The sequence below is a fragment of the Engystomops pustulosus genome, chromosome 4, assembly GCF_040894005.1.
Source record: "Engystomops pustulosus chromosome 4, aEngPut4.maternal, whole genome shotgun sequence".
NCBI lineage: Eukaryota > Metazoa > Chordata > Amphibia > Anura > Leptodactylidae > Engystomops > Engystomops pustulosus.
The window spans coordinates 38592632-38615698 of NC_092414.1; the positions used below are offsets into that span (position 1 = coordinate 38592632).

General features: G+C 39.6%; 1 protein-coding gene across 3 annotated transcripts in view; it reads right to left on the minus strand.

Annotated features, from left to right (window-relative positions):
• Positions 1 to 838: 838 nt before the first annotated feature.
• The window catches only part of LOC140126359 (protocadherin-10-like), an 81533-nt gene continuing 59304 nt past the window's right edge, over positions 839 to 23067 (minus strand). For 2 of the 3 annotated variants that reach the window (XM_072145748.1, XM_072145747.1), the window contains exon 4: positions 839 to 1876. In XM_072145748.1, coding sequence (XP_072001849.1) covers positions 1620 to 1876 — 257 coding nt within the window. In that variant the 3' untranslated portion in view covers positions 839 to 1619. The remainder of the gene's footprint in view (positions 1877 to 23067) is intronic. The other variant, XM_072145749.1, reaches the window with a different exon arrangement.

The window sequence follows — 23067 nt, forward strand, 5'->3', positions numbered from 1 at the left end:
ACAGCTGTTGAAGGCTCGGGTAGAGTGAAAAACGCATTTCCTTGCATGATATTTTGTTATGCTCCATAAATAAAGGAGATTTTGTTTCACCTACCTCGAAGTGCCGGAATCCTTTACTTCAATATTTCTGCAACGTGTCTGTAAGCACAAGGAAAGGTGAGCCGAGTGCCAACCACTACAAATATACAATGTGATAACCCTGGTATACCACCCGAACCTTATCAATGTGATAACCCTTTTCTATTTTTGGTTGTCTAAATTTAAGACAGTAAAGGATAAATGTCTCACACTGTTTTACATTGATTTCTTATTTTTTAAAAGATGGTGTCTCTAGTGGTACCTGCAGGCAGCCCACATGTTACCTTTCATATCTATGCCAATGCAGGGGGTTTGGAGCACTGTATCAGAAATACAGAGATTCCACTACAAAGATGCACTTAAAAATTCATCAGCACCGAATCCTTTGCTACGTGATGATAAAAGGTTGAGATTCACTTTAATATAATATTAAAAATGGCTCCAGAGAGAAGCTTTTTCTGCAAGAACCCGAACGCTATTCCATTTAAAGCAAGTGTAGCCGTGAGAGATGTATTACCATTATTGACAGTCACCCTTCACATTGGAAGAAAGTGTTTAAAACCTGAATATTTTCAGCTTTTAAAAAGCTGATTAAAAGCGTGAAGTGATTTCAGATGACAAAATGTACGGGCAGAAAATATCACATGTATTTAACTGTCCAATTACTATGCTGACCTTTTTTATTTCAATTTAATTCCAGTCCTCCGCTCCGGCATCTCCCAGGAGATAAGCTTTGTGGGGAAAATACTCATTTTCGCATAATAATATAAACCGCCAAAGTGAGTCCAGCACTCTTTAATACAACTGGTAGTTGAAAAATAGCATATACAGATATTTACATGTATTTTATATCCCATATGTAGTGACAATGAATGCACTCGGCTGATAGACCCTATAGGATGAGAGGACTCCAACACGCACCCTTCCATTTACACAACACGCGCAGATATACAGGTCCAGCAAAAAAAATATGTATATATCCACTGTGTACATTCACATATTAACAATGAAAGACAGAACTGTCACTAAATGGAAATCGCCCAAAGGCTGAAACTCAAAATGACATTTCAGAAAGGATGTCCTCTTATTCACTCCAGTCCTCAAGGAAGTCTTTCGCTTGACTGCAGATAGAGAAAATTGCTTTTTACACACAAGCGACTTTCATTCTCACCCACATTGAATCTGTTTTACCAAATGAAATTGCATCCTGTCCATTTACTCAACACACAGCTTCACTGTCATTTATTTTCATTGTCTTTGTGTACGTATATTTTGCGCCTTCATTACCTCTCCGAGAGCACTTTCATTTCAAGTGTCACAGATTAATTTTAGATCTCCTTGTCCCGTTGCACTTTATTGATCGGGACCTGTCACAAATTGTGTTGCCAGAATTATCACACACAAACAGACGTCAGGTAGGTGAGTAGAGACAGTGTTCTTTACATAGTAATGACACAGTTTTGTTAACCGCTGAGGTTCCAGTCAGCTCGGATCTTGGCTTCGGTCCTTTTTGGGTTGATGTCTACATACTAGACCCTTGTTCATTTTAGGTCATTGTTAATGATCATATCATCATGTACATCACAACACGATGTCATTTTCCGCTTCTTTCCAAAAGTGGAAAAACTGTTCTTCTCCTCGTGTTCCATATAGTGCCCCTGCTTGTTGGCCAGGAGCGTCGGTGTCCCCGGAATATAAACATTATGTTGATAGTCCAGCGCTGGGACATGTTGCTGAAATGGGACGCCATACTTGGGGCTCCATACGCCATTGGATGTGGGAGGCGTCTTCTTTATGTCTGCAGAAAACAGAGAACATTAGAGGTTAGTGGCCATAAAATGTCAAAGAAATGCAAATAGGATTTTATGTCTACCAATTCCTTCATTTTACTACTTCTTGAATTGGAGTAGCTTCATTGTTAATGATCTATCATACCTCTCTCTCTAATTATAATATATATTCTGTATCTATGTCATTATCATATGATGTGGATAGATTTTTCTGCTCCTGAAATAAATGATGCAGGGTCCCAATCAGTGAAATAAAGCAGAGAACTCAAACTTTACCTCATGTTTTTTGTAATGTGTATGTGGGGGGCAGGATATGAGGTAATTTGCCAATATCCATCTATTAATAGTTCTGCTTTTAAAAAAAAAAAAAAAAAAATTTGTTTTTCACAAGGTTACAAATCACATACATGTAATATAATGAGCATACACTAGGTCAGTGGTGGCAAACCTATGGCACGGGTGCCAGGGGTGGCACTCAGAGCCCTTTCTGTGGGCACTCAGGCCATTGTCCAAGGACAGAGTTCACCAAACACTGAATCTTCCTGTAGTCCCAGGCAACTTAAGAGAATCTGTTTTAAAGCAACACTTTATTAGCTGTTTGGAACTGCGGGGAAAGTAAGAAGGTATTGACAGAAGTGCATTATCTTTGGAGGTACTCCTTCTAGAACCTGTATAGAGGGACCCTGGAGATAAGCTACAATGAGAGTCTGAATTTGCCCTCCTTTTGTCAAATGTATTGGTGGCCTCAGGCGGCCGATACAATTGAAAGATGTGGAAGAACAGGTAGCAATAAATTACTGTATAAAATGCCATGCCGGCACTTCAAGGTACTGTATATTCCGGCGTATAAGACGACCTGGTGTATAAGACGACCCCCCTACTTTCCTGTTTAAAATATAGAGTTTAAAATATATTCGCCGTATAAGACTACCCCTTTTCCAACGCATACAAAACACCGGCAAAAATTTTAAAAAAAAACATTTGAATTTAACATGGTCCTTTTTTTAATTTAAATTCTTATGACATGCAGGTATATAGCAGGAAAACTGTCGCTCATAAACATAAGGCATACAACAACAACATTACCATTACAGCACAGCCCCCAGTAGTATACAGCACAGCCCCCAGTAGTATACAGCACAGCCCCCAGTAGTATACAGCACTGCCCCCAGTAGTATACAGCACAGCCCAGCCCAGCATTAAAAAAAATAATAAACTTATATACTCACCCTCCGGTGGCCCCAGTGTGCAGCGCTGCTCCCCCGATGTCCGCGCGGCTCGTCTTCAGTGTTCCGCGCCGTCTTCTTTCTTCTGCTGGGCGCCGCCATTGATGTTCCCCGGCAGGCGCCTAGTATGACGCGCCGCTGCTGGGAAAAACATGGCGGCGCCCAGCAGAAGAAAGAAGACGGTGCGGAAGACTGAAGACGAGACGCGCAGACATTGGGGCCAACGGAGGGTGAGTATGCGCCCCGATGTCTTTTTGAGGCTGCCGGCAGCCATCGCTGTGAAAACACCCGCGATCGGTAAGCCTTTGCTGCAATATGCTGAGCCCTCTCCATGCACCGGGACCCGACCGCCGCCGTGAATACGCGGCGGACGGGCGGGCGGGATTACCGGCGTATAAGACGACCCCAGAGAAGACAGAAGATTTTTCTGTCTTCAAAAGTCGTCTTATATGCCGGAATATACGGTAAGTAATTGATTTTTGGTTGTAGTTTGGGCACTCTGTCTGTAAAAGGTTCGCCATCACTGCACTAGGTAATATAAATTTACATGGAATTTACTCTGCTTTCTTTATATGTAAAGTGAAGCCTCCTGGATTTTACCTCATCAGCCAGACATACCGGTCTATAAAATGGCCGCAAATAGAGGGTCATGTGATCTCTAACTGATAGGATCAGATAGGGATCACATGACCCTCAATCTGCAGACATTTTATGATCAGTAATGTCTGGCTGATGAGGTAAAAGTTTTACTTTACATATCAAGAAAGCAGAGCAACTATTAATAGATGTATATTGGTAAATTATCTGAGATCCTGCCCCCCGCACAAATTACAAAAAACATGAGGTAAAGTGATCAACCCCTTTGATGGTTTTTTCTGGCCCGTAGGTCTTTATTGTGAACCCTTCATCAGTTTTGACCATAATAAACTTCAGACAGTGCTAGGTAGATCATTTGTGATCATATTACATTTTGTATGTGTAGCAACAGGACTGTGAAAAGTGATTTTTTAAAATCTAGGTTTCCAACTCCTGCAAGTGCTCTGGGCTAGTCTTTTCAGCCTGAAGAGCTTTCTGTCTTTGCAATGAACTGTTCCACAGCCCCTCCCCTCTACAATGAGTTACCGATGTGAGTATCCAACCAAAATCCTCATATAGCCCCTACACTTAACAGAGGGGAGGGGCTGCGGTGCAGCACAGTGCTAAGAGCAGAAAACTCTTCAGACTGAAAGACCCGCCCAGAGCCTTTGCTGGAGCCACAGAACTGGATAATAACTTCATGTTCCCTGTTGCTACGAACAACACTCTCAAGGTACGGTTACAAAGATCTTCAGGCCCAATATCTATCACTGTCTGCAACTTTGTATAGTAAAAACTGCTGACAGATTCCCTTTAATAGGCAACACTGGCACACTACAATCCTGTCAATAAGCTGTTTTAAACTATGGAAAGAGCCAGAAGCAGACAGTTCTATGCATAACATAATGCCTATTATATCTCATTGCCACTCACTATTACTTTATTGTCTGCAGTAAGCCCGAATGGCCACTACATCATTCAGGGGGCTGTTTCCACAGGGATACCAGGTATGGCATCTATTAATGACCATATCCTGAGTTTAGGTCATGAATATTTCAAAGATGACAAAAAACTCTTTTAAAATAAAAGGAATTGATAATACAAAACCTAATTTAGTATATATTCCATGACGATTTTTATTTCTTAAAACTCCTTTAAGTCTCTTAAATGATGAATGCAATATGAAACTGATATCTTGAGATGGAGACCCTGTTTATGTTTCACTGCTTCATAACTAATACAAAGGATTATTTTTCCATAATCTGAGTAGTCTAGAATACAGGGAAGCCCTTATCTGACCAAAGTAATTAAAGGGATATTATTATAATTTTATAGCATGATGGGATATCACTAGGATCTTATCTGATGGGAAGCCATAGAGTTAATGAGCAGAATGTCCATTAAATTAATAAACTTTCATTGTTGTAGTAAATATGTGTGGCTGCCAAATCCCAGATTAGATGCAATTAAGGAGAGGTGACCCTCTAAAGCAGACCACCAATTTTTTTGTGCACATCAATGATACATTAAAACATGATATTATTACTATAAGTAGTATTAATATTTGGCCTGATGTCAGGGGCTCCATGCACCATATACATACGCCAACCCCCCCCCCCCCCACAAGTATGGACTTGCAAAAAGCTATTGGTACAGAAAAAAAATCTGTTGTATGTCCATCTTGTGTGTTGTATTTTTGCTATATGTGAATAGGCACAGTGTATCAGCTTTTGTTTGTGTGGAGCATAGTCAATATCCATGGACCACTATACTGAATTTAACTGTGGTATTTTCAGCATCAAAGACATGTACAACAAAAATAGAAATCATTACACAGAGCCAGCAGGGTGGTATTATATAATGGTAAGGGTCATGTTGTGCAAGTATCACTGAATGGTGAGAATATTTGCTCCTGGTACAGTGACATTAGTTTCCAAAAGTTTCCAAAAGTCACAATCCGCTTTAGGCTAAATTCCCACAAATGTGTGCACGGTGGCGCACGGGAGGAGAAAGGGGTGAGCATTGCTTGCCCCGCCCCTCTCTATAGAGATACACAGCGCACTGTGCGGTATTACAGGGAAAGATAGGACATGCCCTGTCTTTTTCCTTGCTCCGTGTGCCGATTGCCAGCCTATGGGGGACGTAAATACGTCCCCCAATAGCCGTGTGAATGTAAGCTAATTTCTATGCCTGGTATGGGGCAGCCTTAGAATTGCATATTTTTTTGCAACTTTAAAAAAGTCGCAACTTTCCCATCAGGATTCAGCTGATAACTCAGGGAACACTGCAGAAAACTAGACAAGAATACTGTTTTTGGTACAACAAAAGTCGCAGATGAGCACATGCCCCAAGAAAAGTCTCAAAAATAAAATAAAATGGCAAGCCAAAGCTTTGATCCATGTGCCCTGGTATGTTTTATAGTGAGTTTTGAACCAATAAACTTGGATTGGAAAAAAAAGAAGAATTGTTATAGAATATATAGAATATAGCACAATCCAGTCTTCTCCCTGAAATTCATAGAAAGGTCCAGGTGAAGAAGATTGATAGCAGGCATTAGCCTCTCGTCTTCTTTCATGTAGACCTTCGCTATGGGTTTTCATGAATTCTGTGTACACCCCGGGATGTGTAATAATTTCTATATTCACTAGCATCATAGTTGTCTTGTAATATAAAAGCCCCTCCAGAATCAAATCTATTCCTTAAAATAAAAATGAATCCACTATAATAAAGTGCTCACATCATATGTTTCACACAAGAATATAAATTATTTATATCCACGTACACATTTCCACCAATATACAATTTAGTATAGAGCCTCATCTCTACAGTAACAGATAATCTGTAAATGGAAAACTACAGCTACAGTGATCATTTTTTTCCTAAGGCGAGAGCTATGGGATTAGCACCTCAGAGGCCTCAGTATTTTCTTTATAAAGCGCCAGGAACATTCTGGTTTTCGTATGTAATTTCTGCAATCCACAAATAGCTATAAATGAGCAACTGGCAATTTACAGTCACAAGATTGCAGGACAGGGAATAGAGTTTGATCAGATGATAATTGTATAAGGTGACTAAGGTCCTGAAACTGTAGGGAACAAAAGCCTAAAAAGAGAACAGTTTATAAATAAATACTAGGGTATTGTGTATATTGTAGGTATGATCGATTATTTGATATATATATATATATGAGGAGTAAACATACAGTCAATGACCTAATGTATTCCTATTGCCACTGGCTATGCCATAAATACCTAAAATCTAGATGTCCCACCTCAGGTACCTGCATCCATCTTAAGAACTGAGGCTCGAAAATTGTAGGGGACTCAAAAATAGCCTAGCAGGAAGCCTAGCACTTCTGTACAAGTGAATGTATGACTTGAGATAGCAGACATGGGACCAACTTCTGACAACATCCATGAAACATCCTATTAATGTGGAGATGAAATAAGTGATCCTGTTGTGGAAAAAGAGCTGATCCTCAATGCATCCAATGATTTTCCTACATGCGTAAATTAGCTTTGAAGGCCCCTCCTCTTATTCCAGCCCTGGAGCTAGGCTTGGCTGGACTAAGTTGGGTAGGCTATGGAAATCCCACCTTATCCCAATAACAGCCACATCAAAGGAAGCGGTTGATCAAGCTTGTTGATCTCTCAAGTATTTGGAAGCGCGGAGCCAGGCTATACTGAGTTGTATAGGTATTGGAAACAACTCATCCCAATAACATTTAAAGGAGATGGCTAATCATGCACATGGACCTCTCTACTGAAGTCTACATGTTATGGAGACAACACAGCCAATAGCTTCCTTAGATTTGAAGAGTAGCCCAAAACCTACCAGATGGAGGAATTGGAATGTTCTACTTCCTTGCAACTGCTGGACAAGTTGTGATCTTAACAACAAAATTGGATGGACAAGAATGGTGGTTAGTTAAGATCTTACTGATCCCAAGGTATTGGTATTGGACACACTAAAGGTGTTCCCTATAATTTGTCATTGGGGCTTAAATAATTTTAGCCTACCCATGACTACAGTACATGGTTATTTCAAACACAACTTTATAAAGTAGGGAAAAAAAATTGTACAATCATAATACAACCACTATTATTCTTATTTTCTTTTGGATACACATTTGACTTGCTAAAAGGTATTTTTAGAGAGCCAGGCAATAGCTCAAAAAAACACGAATAATATAAGTATGCATGAAAACCATTCAGGGGGATGGTTTTATCCTTTCCAGTAATGACTATCTGAAAGCCACAGAAAGAGTAACTATTACAAAGCTGTCAAGAAGAAAATTGGAACGTATGCAACTATGTAGAGCCCGCAGTCGTTTCTGGTAGCCCCTCAGACATTTATCACCTTTCCTGCCAATAAAGGATAAATATCAAAAATTGTCAAAAATATTCAATCGAAGACGGAAAATATGTTATGCTAATATCTCAAAATGTTACTCATTGTAAAAAAATGACATTGACTTTTTTGCTGACTTATTAAATATTTCATTAACAATTTTGTCAAGTAAAAACATAAAACCTTACATTTTCCATAATAAAATGTATAAATATTTATGGAGTCACCAGCAGGCTACTACACAATTTTTGGCCTTATAATTTGTTTGGTTATGCTTGGTCTTATTCTTGGTCTGTTTCAAAATCTAACTACCTTTATCCACGACCTCCTTCCTTCTAAAATAAACTTTTAGAATTATGCTAAATGGGCAAGGAGGGTTACCCTATCCCCTCCAAGTTGTAGCTACACAGGCTGTTAGTGTGAAGGAGCACTTCCCCCCTCCCGATGTTTGTTCTATGCTCACTGCTGCTGAGCTTACAGGAAATGCAGGAGGGAGGGTGAGACTGAGACGTGCTGCTGCACACTGTAACAACAGTTTGTAAAGCCGGAGCACAGAGGCTCATTAGCATAATTTTAAAAGTAGATTTTAGAAGGAAGGAGGCCATGGATAACAAATATAAGAAGATTACCACAGTCACGGTGCCTGGTTTATCATGCTTGATTTCCTTTAATCATTTATAAGATGCTGTGTTCTTCCCTGTTATAAACTGCAGCATCTACCTAATATAGTTGGGATGCAAGATACACAGGTAAGTCACATTATATGCTTCATAAAACAAGGTTGAAAAATATGTTCAAAGGCTTTATGTTTAGCAGATGTGCTTCCCAGTCACCAGATTAATTTTAATTGGATGCATAAAAAATAGGAGGAAAAAGTACAAGGTTGAATCTACTATTTAGACATTGTCTGAAATCACCCCCTCTCTCCCCTCCCCACAAGTCTGTATCTACTCCAAAGTAGAAGAGGATCTTGCTAGATTTTGACCACACTCTGCTAAATTAAATGAGAAATGCCGGGCCTTGTAATACTGATACAAATCAACTAATTGGTTAATGTTATGGATTTGAGAAATATCTTATCACCAATCCGTTGTCACTTTTCGATTTATGTTGGAACCAATGTGTCCTCTTTAATTTTAGCAACTGGTACCTGTCATCTGCTCAGAAGTGGCATAAACATGATAACATGGCAGAACACATACTGTGTACAATGCTGATCAGTTGTACATAAAAAGGCATTTCTGAGTTACAGCCGGTGCGAAGGTCATTGGGAAAATTGGCTGGATTGGAATACATGGATATGATTGGTTACAAATTTGTGGGTTTGGTTATTTGTAAAAATCACAGCTTGTCCAATGTAAAATATAGTATATTAATGGGCAGTATTAATAATCATTTTACACCTGCACACAATGTAGAATTTAGGATGTGACATTTTTTTACTTCATGTCCTCATTCAGTTCTATGTACTCATGCACACAGTCGTGGATTCCACAGCCCTGCACATGAGCACGTCCTACATCCCTCCCAGGCAGTCATTTTTGAGCAGATATCAACCATGGACAACAATGGTCTACCTGACAATCTTTTAAGTTCCATATAACTAAACTCATTGGGGGTCATTTACTAAGGGCCCGATTTGTGTTTTCTCAATGTGTTACCCGAATATTTCTGATTTGTGCCAATTTTACGTGTATTGCCCTGGGATTTTGGCGCACGCAATCGGATTGTGGCGCATCGGCGCTGGCATGCACGCGGTGGAAATCGGGGGGTGTGGTCGAACGAAAACCTGACGGATTCGGAAAAACCGCCGCATTTTTTAAAAAAAAGTGATGCGGGACTCGCGCTTACCTTCACTAGGAATAGGCTGGTGAACTTCAGTGCATTCCGGCGGGCCTCAGGGGGAACTTCAGCGCAGCAGCGCCACCTGGTGGACGTCGGAGGAACTACCTTAGTGAATCCCGGCCGGACCCAAATCCACCACAGAGAACGCGCCGCTGGATCGCGAATGGATAAATCTGCCCCATTTTGTGCAGGTAGCTTAAGATTGTCACCACGACAATGAGCAGTGTGACTATGAAAACCTCATTCTCAGGATTGATTTGAAGTTCAAAAAGTGTCTTCATGTCTTTTTTTCTATTATATGGGTATGTTACTTATTTTTGACTTAGAGTCAAGAATTACTGTATATTTTTCGCCCACATGGGGGTTTCCCAATTGATCCATAAAATGGTTCCCTGGACCCGAAGGTGTAATGGGGCTGCAGGAGCAGCTTGGAATAAGAACATGATGGATTAAACAATAGTAGTGATCATATAACATTGAAGTGAGGTCTATGTCTATACTCTGCCAAATGTGGATTTACTGTTTCTGTATCACTTGAAATGTAACAATAAAGGTAAGAATCCTCAAGGACACAACTTCTTATTCATCTCAGTGATCATCACCTGAATGACAGCATCACATAGTCGCTGTCATGTCACTAATCTCTGCCAGCAAGACACTGTCTCCTTCATTTTCTTTTGGAACACATTTTTGAACTACTTGTTAGAAAATTGCTTTTAATTTTTTTTCCACTTTTATTATAGGCTGATGACTAATACTACTGATACTTATGGAGAACCTGTCATCAGGTTTTACCCTACTAAACTACTAGCCCCCTCAGGTACAGTATGAAATTATCTTTCTAAAATTCCCTCTTTTATGTGAAACCTCATCTGTTTACCTATAAAAAAAATCCCCCCAAACTCTTCTCATCCCATTTTCACATGAGAGGAGTCAAGTTTAACCGCTTGCTGACTTGAGACGAATTAGAACATCACATATCGTCTGTGAGTGTATGGAGAGGACTCTATACAAGGGGGGTGTTTGCTGCATATTGCTGCAAGTGCAAACACTTAACCTAAATTATTTAATGTGAAAATGGGATGAAAGAATTATATTTGCCTAAAGTTGTGAGAGATTTTGAATAGGTAAAAGGGAGATTTCACGTAAACAAGGGATTTTTATAAAGGACATTTATACCCTAACTTTGCTGACTAATAGTTCAATGGTGTAAAACCTGGTGACAGGTTCCCTTTAAGTAAACATCTTACATCAATTTGACCCCCAGCAGTCACACATATAACAGTGTAAGTGATTGTTGTTGTCAGTGGAAAATTTATATATTACCCTTCTAAAGTTTAGTAATAGTTGTCTGACACAATGGGGAACATTTACTATGACGCTTCCGCCAGTTTTGTGGCGTTCTCAACGCATGTTCTGCTCACCGACCTAGTTATTATCTGGCAGCGCCAGAAAAAATAACTCTTTCCGCCTGCTCCGACTCTTCTCTGAAAAGGGGCGTGGCTTTGGCGGAGTGGAAACTCAGACACAATTAATAAGTGTCGCAGCCATTTTTGGACGCTGTAAACTGGCGTAAAGTAGACCAAAAGAAATTTGATCTAGCAGGGACACATACAGTGCTATTGCACTGTTGCCTGTTCTCAGACTGTTGGACACATTTCTGGTGCTCGGGACGGATTTTGGTCCCAGGGACATAAAATTATCTCGGTGCCAGTAATGTATTTGCACAGCTCCACAATATTAAATGTGTATCTTCTTTCCGAGACGAAGTCAGTAACAAAGCCAATGCAGACACCAACACTTTATGTAAACGTCCCCCAAAATATAAAGGAAAATTGCCAGGATTTACAGACACGGGTCATGTTCTACAACACTAGGCCATTGTGGTGACAAGAATTGTTCAATCTAGTCCTGCTACACAGTATGACACCCACCAGCTTCCATTATGCTACGTACAAACATCCCTGCCCTATAATTTGCTGCAGCCACATGAAGATGTAAGCTTCCTCCTTGCCTCTGGCTATTATTTAGCTTTGGGAGTCGCTGCACTGGGTCTGGTGCCAGTGCAGCATTGCCTGGGGCTGAACAAGAGCAGGGAACGTGAAGCATAAGTAACCAGCCCACTATCTGCAAAATTAATCCAAATTAAAATGGCTTTTGTATTTACTGCACACCTTCAAGTGCAAGTTCTATATAACTGTGTGTAGAGGTTAGAAAAACTAATAACAAGCCTTCAATTCCCCTATAACAGTCATATGTCTTTCATGAAGGTACATATACACTTTTTACTGTAAGACCTCTACATTTTAATGAACAGCAAATGCCCTTTTTATTATTGTTCTTGTAGGTTTCACTTAACACGTCTGAAGGCCAATAAAGAAATATCAGTTCTTCAGCAAGAATTTAGCTGTCCCCCATCACTAGAGGGAGCCTGGGACGGCAAATGTGCTTATCCAATATGACAAAAGAAGTAACACCGTGTGCTATTCATGTGTACTGAAAGGGAAGTAGTATAATGTAGTCTACAAATATACAGAAAAGGGAAATGGTATAATTTAGTTTTCATATATACAGGAAAGGGAAGTGGTATAATACAGTATCCCTATATACAGAAAAAAAGAAGTGGTATAAATTCATCTCCATATATACAGAAAAGGGAAGTGGTATAATACAGTCTCTCTATACACAAAAAAGGAAGTGGTATAAGCAGTCTACATATATGCAGAAAAGGGAATTGGTTTAATGTTGTCTCCATATACAGAAAATGGAAGTGGTATAATTCGGTCTCCATATATACAGAAAAGAGAAGTGGCATAATGTTGTCTCCATATATACAGAAAATGGAAGTGGTATAATGCGGTCTCTATATATACAGAATTGGGAAGTGGTATAATGTTGTCTCCATATAAAAAGAAAATGGAAGTGCTATAATGTAGGCTCCATACATACAGAAAAAGGAAGTGGTATAATGCAGACTCCATATATATATAGAAAAGGGAAGCGGTAAAATGCAGTCTCCCTATATACAGATACAGAAAAGGGAAGTGGTTCTAAACAGAACAAGAAAAGCGCCATTGTAAAGATTCCATACCTGTAGAAAAATAGCCAATACTTAAATTACATCCAACATACATAAAATTAAATATGGGTAAGTGTCCTTACATGCAGAACAATGGAGGTATGGTGCAGTTATACAACAAACAGTGAATGTGGCACTGCAAAGTGTTCTTATAAAGATCACAGAAGAGGAAATGTAGTACTATACTGTAATATAGTAGTGCTGTGCCATGTTCCTGTTGGTCTAAGTGTTATGGGAAAGTTAAAAACCTGAATGGTTTTGTTCATCAGCATCTCAGTCAGTGCATCAACAAAGTACAAACCGTCCCTGAAACTGGAGCTTTCTGCCAGTTATCTGGTTACTTGTATGGGAATTGTCGGGGGTTCTGGATATTAGTTAGCTGATATCTCCTGTGATTTCTCACTATACCTTGCATGTCTGATTTTGTACTGTGCCGTCATTTTGTTATGACTCGTGTTTGTACTTTGTCCTCTGGTTTCTGATTTGGTTTCCGCTCCTGTTTTTGACTAGGTTAGCGGACTCTGGTTTGTTCTCCCGTACTGGAGGACCCATAGTATTGTGTTTGGAGTAACAGAAAAGACTTATGGTGCAGTATCTAGAAGGTGAAAAGCGATACCGTGCAGTAACTGATAACACTTGAAAATAATGTCCATCAATGGAGCCTCCCCTTACAGCATATAAGAGCTTTTTAGATTCCCCCCAGTATACTATGGTTGAATGGTGGATTGCTGATATAAGATGAACACCAACCTGCATATTATTTAATGTTTTCAGATACCAGATATAAGCGTCTTGGTATTCCTAGCCGAAAGGTTGTTTGTAAGTCACAGAAAGGGAATTGGAAATTTACATGTGTTAGTTAAGCAATTATGAGGCAATTATTACAAGATATGATTAGAAATACAGAAAGCCCAGTGATAATACAATCATTAATTATCCGCAGGAATGTAATAGGTAACATGTTTACTCTGAGGCTGATTTAATTTTCTAAAGGAAGTGATCTAAATTAGGAAAGGCTATCCAAATTAAAAATGTTTACATTAGAAAGGAACCAGGGAGGGGATATAATTACCAATCGCTAATACAGTACATGCAAGACTAATCTAATGGACTTTGACGAGAACATGCATAATAATATTGAATATGTGAGGGTCAGTTCTTGGGATTAAATAAAGAATATTTAAGTGCCAGCAAAATGAATGGTTCTGTGCACAGTGGAGGCAGCCATCTGTGAAATGTACTCTTTGTATGTGCAGCAATCGCAGGTTCAGCTGATAAGATCATCTATTTTTTAAAAGGTACAATTATACAGTTCTATGCAAAAGAAGATGCAGGCGAGTGGAGCGGCGCAGAAAATATGCTGCATCTAGAAGGTAATACAACATTTATCACAGAAATAATTAAAAACAATATTTTACCTAAAGGGTTTTGATGCGAGGAACAAAACAAGTTATGAAAACCGATTGGTGTTTAGTTTGTGAGTTTCCGACATTAACCAATTTTCATGGTGGCAGGTAGGGCAATGGACAAAGTATGCAGAGACTAGAACTAAAGGAACAGGAGGTCTTGCAATAACTACCATATAGATAACTAAGCAATGCCTCTACATATAGCATACAATGCTCATATAGCAGAACTACGCATTGTCTGTGTTGTATAACAACATTCCAAAATATGCTTTCAGACAAAGCATTGGAAACTCCTGGAAGTTACACAAGTTATATGGCTAATAAGCTTGAAAAAGGAACTAGGTCCAACCTATAGTATACTATTAAAAAAGTCAGTTTTGAGACTTTTTGAAGATAGAAAATGGATGTAATTAGAGATTATTACTTTCAATATGTTCAGAAACCTCCTCAACTTGCTCCATATATAAAATATTATGACATACTGCACCACCAAGTCCTATAGTCTAACTGGTTTTGCCATAAAGAATCCTCAATCTATTAAGAATAAGCATCCTCAAATAATCCATCCGTTTAATAATCCACCAAAATTTGTGCATAATATTGTGTGAGGAAAATCTATTAAGACTGGCACATCCTGTACCAGTCTTATTAATCCTTTCACTGGTGTACGACATGCCAGACTACTTAGAGGTCCTGATCTCTTAGTACTTCCAGGACAGCACTCATGCGCCAGAGTAAAATCTACACCAGGTCCAGATCTGAATTATAACCTGTGCCTGCTACGTTAAATTTGGGAAACTAGGGCATCCTCAGGCACGTCACACTCTCTTTTCAAAAAAGTGGCATAAGAGGTGGAAAAGGGTGGCAATTTCTTGAACATGCACATGGTGAAAATAGAAAACTGGTGTACATGGCATAATAAATCCCCACCCAATATACGTCTTCAGTAGTGATACTTATACTATGTTCTTATAATGAGATAATTCATTGTTGTCATGGCCTGGAGTCTGTGACATAGATGTGACAGCCGGGAGTCATTGTAAAACTCATAGGCCTGTCATTCAGAATAATCAGTAACAGTTTGCCGTTGGCACACTATAATAGATCAGTTGGAAAAACCCCATATACTGCAATACATGGTACTGCAGTATATGTTAGAATTAATTAGGTGGTCTAAAAATACAGTAAAAGAAAGTGTAAAACATAATAATTTTTTTAAAATTAAAAACCTTAAAACTCAAATCATCCTTCTTTTCTGAGAACTGACATAAAAATAATAAATGCATTTTTGCATCCTAATTAAAAAAAAAAAAAAAAAAGTTATTCCGGCAATGAACTCACTTCAGAAAATAGCACCCAAATGTCTGAATCACCACTTTTTTTTGCCATTTTGCAGCACATTAAAATTTTTATTAAAAAGTGACAAGGTCATACAGCCCCAAAATGGTAGCAATGAAAATATCATCTATTCTGCAACAAAAATGACACCTTATACAAATCTGTACACTAAAGGTCTCAAAATATAGCAGAATGAAGATTTTTTTTGGTACAAAAGATTTTAATTTTCTTTTTTCTACTAAAACATAATAAAACCTATAACAAAATTTGTTATCTCCGTGATAATACCAACCCACAGAATAGAGGGGAGTTGTCAATTTCAGCACATTTGGAATTTTTTCTAACTCCCCAGTGAGCGGCATTAAAAACCTACCTTGAGGAATCTACTATCAGAAGTAGATCTCATGGTAGATTCCTTCTGACTGCCTTTGCCCTAATGTGAACTGTAATAATACTGGAATCTAACCTAGCTTTTAAAAAACTTTATTTTAGTATTTTGTAAATTAACCGCAAAGGCTACTGGGGCGTGTCCTAGACTGGCCGGGTGCTGGAAGCTAAGGCTACTCCACACCCCAGTAGCCTCTGCAGTTAATTTACAAATTATTAAAATAAAGTTTTTACCAAGTTAGGTTAGGTTCAAGGATTATTAAATTACAGATTAGGGCAGAGGCAGACAGGAGGAATCTACCATCTACCTCTGATGGTAGATTCCACCTGGTAGGTTTCCTTTAAATACCATCACTAGAAAGAACAAGCCTTCATACAGCTCTGTAAACTGTTAAATAAAAAGTTATGGTTTTTTGAAAAATGAAAAACGTCTGTGTAATTATTAGATTATGTACAATTGTACAAATCTGCTAATAATTATTTGCTTTTCTGAGTTGAATTTCACCTGCTTGATGTTTTGATACTTTCCGTTTCTCCCTTTAAAAAATCTTTAATATTTTTGCATCTTCTTTATGTTCTTAGAGATGAGCTTGAATCAATATAAACTTAGAAAACACATGTATCTGTAAGCTTTTCCACACTTTTTATTCCGGAGGGTAGTATCAAATAGACGCCAGACTGCTGTGCAGCAAGCATTTGATTCTGTACTGTATTTTAGCTCCGCTCAAGAGGAGACTCTGCAGGAGTCATCAGAACAAAACCAAAAGCGAGTGAAAGTACATTAAAAATGTGGTTAATGGTAGGTTTACCAGGTATTTTATGTCAGCCTTAAAAAGCAACTATACTTGAATAGCAGAGTAACAAAGCACGCTGCTATCTCTGACACTTCACCCATCAGAACATATAGAAATAACCTGGCTGTCCTCATATGTTACCCAAAGTTTGACTGCTATGAAACAGAAATCTATACAAATTTTGATTCATATTTACCAATTACTCCCCATTGTCTTAAACATCTATAAAGTTGGTACGCAGGGTACAGTAAGATCATGCTGGATTTGCCTATTGCAATAAGGCTGGCACTTAAAGTGATTTGCCAGCAGATCTGTCCATGGATTAGTCTCATTGTCATTTAATGGGGCTAATCTCCGGCTTTTCCAAGTGAAATCGGCACAGCTTCCATTTCATAGTCTGCTCTTGAAAAATGAAAGCTGTCGGAAACAAGGCCAGTTTTTCTTTTGGAACGTTTGATAAATCTCTAGGATTGCCTGAAGATAGTTTTCTATAAGGTTCCCTTGCTGATTTTTTCTCTTCTATGAGCCTTTCTATAGCAGACAAGCACTGTAGGTTGGGATTTTTTTGTAGTATGGAGAGTCAATTTTTGCTGGAAACCTAGGAGATACAATGGATACCCAGTCTACACAAACTGATTTGTGTGTAGATGTGAGCAGTGATAGTAGAAGCAGGCAGCTCTTGATGTGGGATGATGTGGAATCTGAGAACTTTTGATACCAAAAATCACTCAAGAGTTTTGACCACCATCCTTCTACAGAAACCACTGCACTCCTGGAAACATAACCTACCTTCACAGTATACAAATCAATATGGCAAATCCCCCACCAGGTAGATCTAACACACTCTCACTAACTAAATTACAAAGAATATGAGCGGTACGACAGATTCCATATGGATTAGATGAAGCACAGCATGAACTACACCTCAGTACATCCAGAATGATATAGGAGCTTGATCCCCAAACTTTTTTTTTTACCATGAGATACCCTATAAATGTTTTATTGTATTTCCCCAGGGAACATCCCACAAGTCCTCCCTTACATAATGCTATGGTAAAGTGCAATCACATCACAAAGATGTTTGCATAAATCTGCTAACTTATCAGAAGACATTCTTTTTCAATTAAATAAAACATTTTATTCCCGAACCATGGTCCCTTTGAAAAATGCTCGAGTCTCCCATTGACTTAAAAAACGCGCGTGAAAAACGCACTGAAAACGCAAAAAAAAATGCGAACAACACGAAAAACGTGAAAAACGCAAAAACGCTAATGACTCCAAGGAAAAATGGAACCAAAAACGTCAGTTTTTCACGCATTGCACCCTGACGTGAAATGCAATGCTAGTGTGGAAGGGGCCTTAAGATGTGATTGGGAATATAAGAGAGCGAACTTTTTAAAGAAAGTAGAAACAGGCAGGGGGTGTTTGTGCCTAAAACTATGCCCTGAGTTGCAAAGAATTGTGATTTCCCCCCCCCCTCCCCCTCCTTACTGCACTTGTTGTGGATGGGCATGAAGGCGGTATGCCCAGTGGTGGAGAGGGCTGGCATTGGGCGCTCATGCTCTACATCTGCTCATTAGCTATAACAGCTTGGCACGACTTGTACTAATTGTACGACAACCGTCAATTAGATCAGCTGGAGCATCCGGATATATCCCACATGGTGGAGGGGCAAGGGAAACATCATATGATCTGATCAGGGCCGGCACCTGCACCAGGTGTACCCGGGCAAGTGTCGGGTCCCTGCGCTGCTAGGTGGTCTCGCTTGCCCGGAATGCAGTCCCCAGCAACCTGGCAGCATCTGGTGAATCCAAGGGGGGCTGTATATAATAGAACAATAAGGGGCTGTATATAATTAAACGATGAGGGGGCTGTATATAAAATAATAGTTTATGAATCTATAATGTCACCACATGAGTTCACTGCACTAGGGCTCTGTTGCCCAAGGGCCTACTGAAAAGTGGAGCCAGCCCTGGATCTGATATATCTGCTTCCTCCACCACATCAATTCCCCTCATGGAGATAATTTTTATTTCCACATCTGTCATTTCATCATAAAACTGCAGCAAAGCAGCCATGGGGGAGTTTGTTGTTGCCTAAAAATGATGGATTTGTGCCAAAAAAAAAACTGTCTGCAATGCCTTCCGACACATTTATGAAGGTTTTAGACAATTTTTTTTTGTGACTTGTCAACAAATGGGGCATGGTCATATGACAATTAGTCCATGCGCCAAAAAATTAAGGAGGGTGCACCAATATGTGGTGCACAGTTTAGACCAACTAAAAACCCAACTGAAGGCAAAGGAAACATTGTCCGAATTTATTGCAGCTTGGCCGAAGCAGAATGATCTAGGGATAACACATTATATACATTTACAGTAAAGTGGATGGGTTAAAAGCGGACACTTTAATGTCTTTCCAACCGAATGGGCCACATTTCTTAAAGAATTTGCATCAATTTTTTGTCGGACTTTCTGTCTGCCTTTGCACACTACTTGCCCATGTATATATATAGTGTACAGGCTAGTATTTTGTCACAGCTGCACTGTGTCTGACGCACCACAAATTTCTGCACCTAAAGGGGTGTAGAATCGGATCATGCACCACATTTATTATTGTGACTGAATTGTGTCACACTCTCTATGTTAAAGGTGGACCAAAAAAGTTGCAGGGGGCACCAGATTCATGAAAAATGTGTGTCAATTTTGATTAATCTGTTGCACCCTGCACACACTGTTCAAAAGTGATCTTTTTGGGCTACTTGATTTAACCCGTTACAATACTAATACGGCGCACGTCGGGTCCCGGTGCATGGAGAGGGCTCGCGGCTGAGCCCTCTGCATAGCTGGTAAGTCTTTGCTGCATATTGCACCGATCGCTGATCTGCTGATGTGTGTGATCGCTGGTGTGTTCCTGCATTGCTGCTGGTGACTTCAAAAAGATGGCAGCACATGGGCGCCGCCATCTTGTCAGGGATTGTCTCTCCCCATGACATCCGAAGACCCGAGGCTGTCTTGTTTTAATCCTTTCATTACAATGTGCTATCAGCACAGTGTAATGAATGAGGAAAATCCCCATATACTGCCATACTGTAGCATGGCAGTATATGATAGGATCGTACAGACAACCTAGAGTTAAAGTACCCTAGGGAGTCTGAAAAATAGTAAAAGTAAAAAATAAAAAAAAAGTTAAAAAAAAATTTTAATAAAAAAAACCTAAAAATTCAAATCACCCCCCTTTCCCTAGAACTGATAAATATATAAATAAACAATCTTGTATCTGTGTTATACAATTTAATGGGTATGTGATGCCTATACACTGCTACCTGTTCAGAAAAACTTGTTTAGAAAATCATCTATTGTCCTGTTTGGAGAAGTGGAGATGACAAGAGCTTATGTAGAACCTTAATCAGAAGTCTCCTGCTATTAACATCTAGTGACATCTTTAGGTAACATGGATTGTCCTCTAGACAGTTTGCGATGTTCTAGTTAAGGTTTAGGTTTGGCAGCTTTTAAGTGTCTATTCAGAAAACATTGTATAATGGCAGTCTTACCCTAACACTGACAGGAGACCCCCAGCCCTCTGCCTTTGTGCTCGCAATGATGAGACTAACCAACATGGGCAGCCAAATGAAGTATAAAGCATATCCCTTCTGGTCATAAAGGGATCATTCAAAGTCACATTTCTATGTCACAAAATATAGGAAACCAGTAATATTTACAAGGGTATGGGAAATTCTAAATTGTAGCCTATAGAAAAGAGTAATCTTATCTCCCAGATGTCAAGAATGCTGAAGGGAAAGGCCAAATGCATAATCTGAGATCCATAACTTCTTTTTTCTTAATTTACCACTGACACAGCTGTATAAGGGCTTGCTTTTTGCAGGATGAGTTGTAATTTTTTTTACATCTCTTACCATACAGCATAGAATATATTTTAGGCCTCATGCACACAGACTATAGATAGGCCCCTGTGCTAGCTTTTTTAGTGGCACGAGGCCCCCTACGGCCAGTGCCAGGTCATTTTCTGCTGACATGTCAGATGGACCTCAAACAATGGATCATTACAAAAGTCATAGCATTTTATTATGTGAGCTTGTTTTTTGTTTTATTTCGAAATAGAACAATATTAACTTTTAATGTTATGAAGGAGGTCATGATGGAGTTCAGCCGTATTCCATAATTTGCAGCAAGGGGGTTTTTGGCTACTTGAGTTTGCATTTATTCTATTATACCCATACCCATAATATACCAGTGGTTTATACCCTTACTATAATGTTATAAGTTTCTCTGGAGGGTCTCTTGGGGGCGTCACCAGAGTCTATTTGGTCTCCAGGAAGCTGGTTCTCTCTCCCACCCCTACCTCCCTGCTCCCGCTGCACTCTTCCCTCACTCTGCCTGCAGTAATTATAATATTTTTTATTTACATGGTGCCGTAATATTCTGTAGCCCTTTACAGATGCATCTTGCTGGAAGAACACAAATACAAACTGTGAGAAGAAGGGGAGGTCGGGGGGGAGCGCAGAGGGAGCAGGGCGGAGGGGAAAGAAAGTCAGAACCACACAGGAGCGGCCCTGGTGACACCTTCCCAGAGCCCTTCCATTAATTTATAAAAATATTAAAATGAATTTTCAGCCAAACTACATGATCAGGGCTTCTAATATACTTATAGCTGTATTCACCCTGCTGGGAGCAACATTTGGTTGAATACAGCTATAAACCAGGAGTAGATTTCCTTTAAGTTTACACCAAAGCCAATATTAGAGTAGTTAGGTTTGTTTTATAGGCTCCAAATCTCCTGGTGCCTGGCATTTGCTAAATGCTTAACTCTACAAATTCAGTTTAACCACCAAATCTACTTAGGAAATAAACATTAAATCTAAAGTCATCTGTTTTATAGTCCTTTTAATGTGTAACTCTAGCACCTTCACTATTAATTTAGTTTAGCGTGAAAGTCATTGTATTGAATTTTCTCCTGATATTTATGTGAAAGTTAATCCCTCATGACAGCACTGACCTGCTCCTGTACCAAATGCTAATTCCTAATTCTGACATTGGAAGTGTACTTTTACAAGAGCATCCATCTTCCCTTTCTGTCATTTTTTTTAGATCCACAATTTTTAAGTGTATTGGACCTTTCAATCAGTAGTCCAGTATGTGCCTACGAGCAGTAACACTGATTCTGGTCAATTTCTGGTGATTTGAAGTTTTAATTCTATAGCAGATCTCATCCCTGTCTTTGAGTTTGCACCGCACTTTCAATTGCTTGGTTGGGATTGGTAGGTTGTTCCCCGCCTCCACTGTGCACGGAGCTTCTAAGTCAGTGGTTCTTAAAGAGGACCTGTCACCCAATTTATCGGCACTAGGAGCTGCTTACTAAAGTTAGCAGCTCCTAGTGCTTGATCAAACGCCCCAGTGTTAGAGTGATAGCCCGGTAACGCTATCTAACACTGTGGCGGGGTACAGTGTAATTGTCGGACAGCTCGCAAAGCTGTCTGACGTATTCATGAGGGGGCGGGTTGGGGTGTGGCTAGGGGTGGTGACTGCCGCCTAGCCGGCCTATGGAGCAAGCGGGGCGGTCCGGGGAAGAGGCAGCGACTCGGACCGCCCCCTCATGAATACATTGGACAGCTTTGCAAGCTGTCCGATGATTACATTGTACTCCACCGCAGTGTTTGATAGCGTTACCGGAGGTTTCCAGTAACGCTATCACTCTAACACTGTGGCGTTTGTTCAAGCACTAGGAGCTGCTTACTTTAGTAAGCAGCTCCTGGTGCCGAAAATTGAGGTGGCAGGTCCTCTTTAACCTTGTTTGAGGCACCGAACCCACCAATTTCATATGCACATTCCCCTAACCCTTCTTTAGTGATAAATCATATATATGTGTGTGTGTGCCTTTATCTCCGTGGCGGAGGCTCTCGGGTTAAGAACCACTGTTCTAAGTAGTCAGAAACCTCACTGAGCTTCGGTCTGTCTTGTTGCGGGCAAGATGGACTATAGCAGAGTGAGTATCAGATTGGGAATTAAGATTAGCAGATCTTAAGATCCCAATAAAATAAACAACAAAGCAATCGGAATAAATATTATATAAAGTTTCTTGCATTTTTTTCTAATTTACTTTGCTTGTTGTAAAGATGAATATTTTTGGTAGGACATATTATGCAGGAAAATCTGAAATAACACATAAGGGAGAATT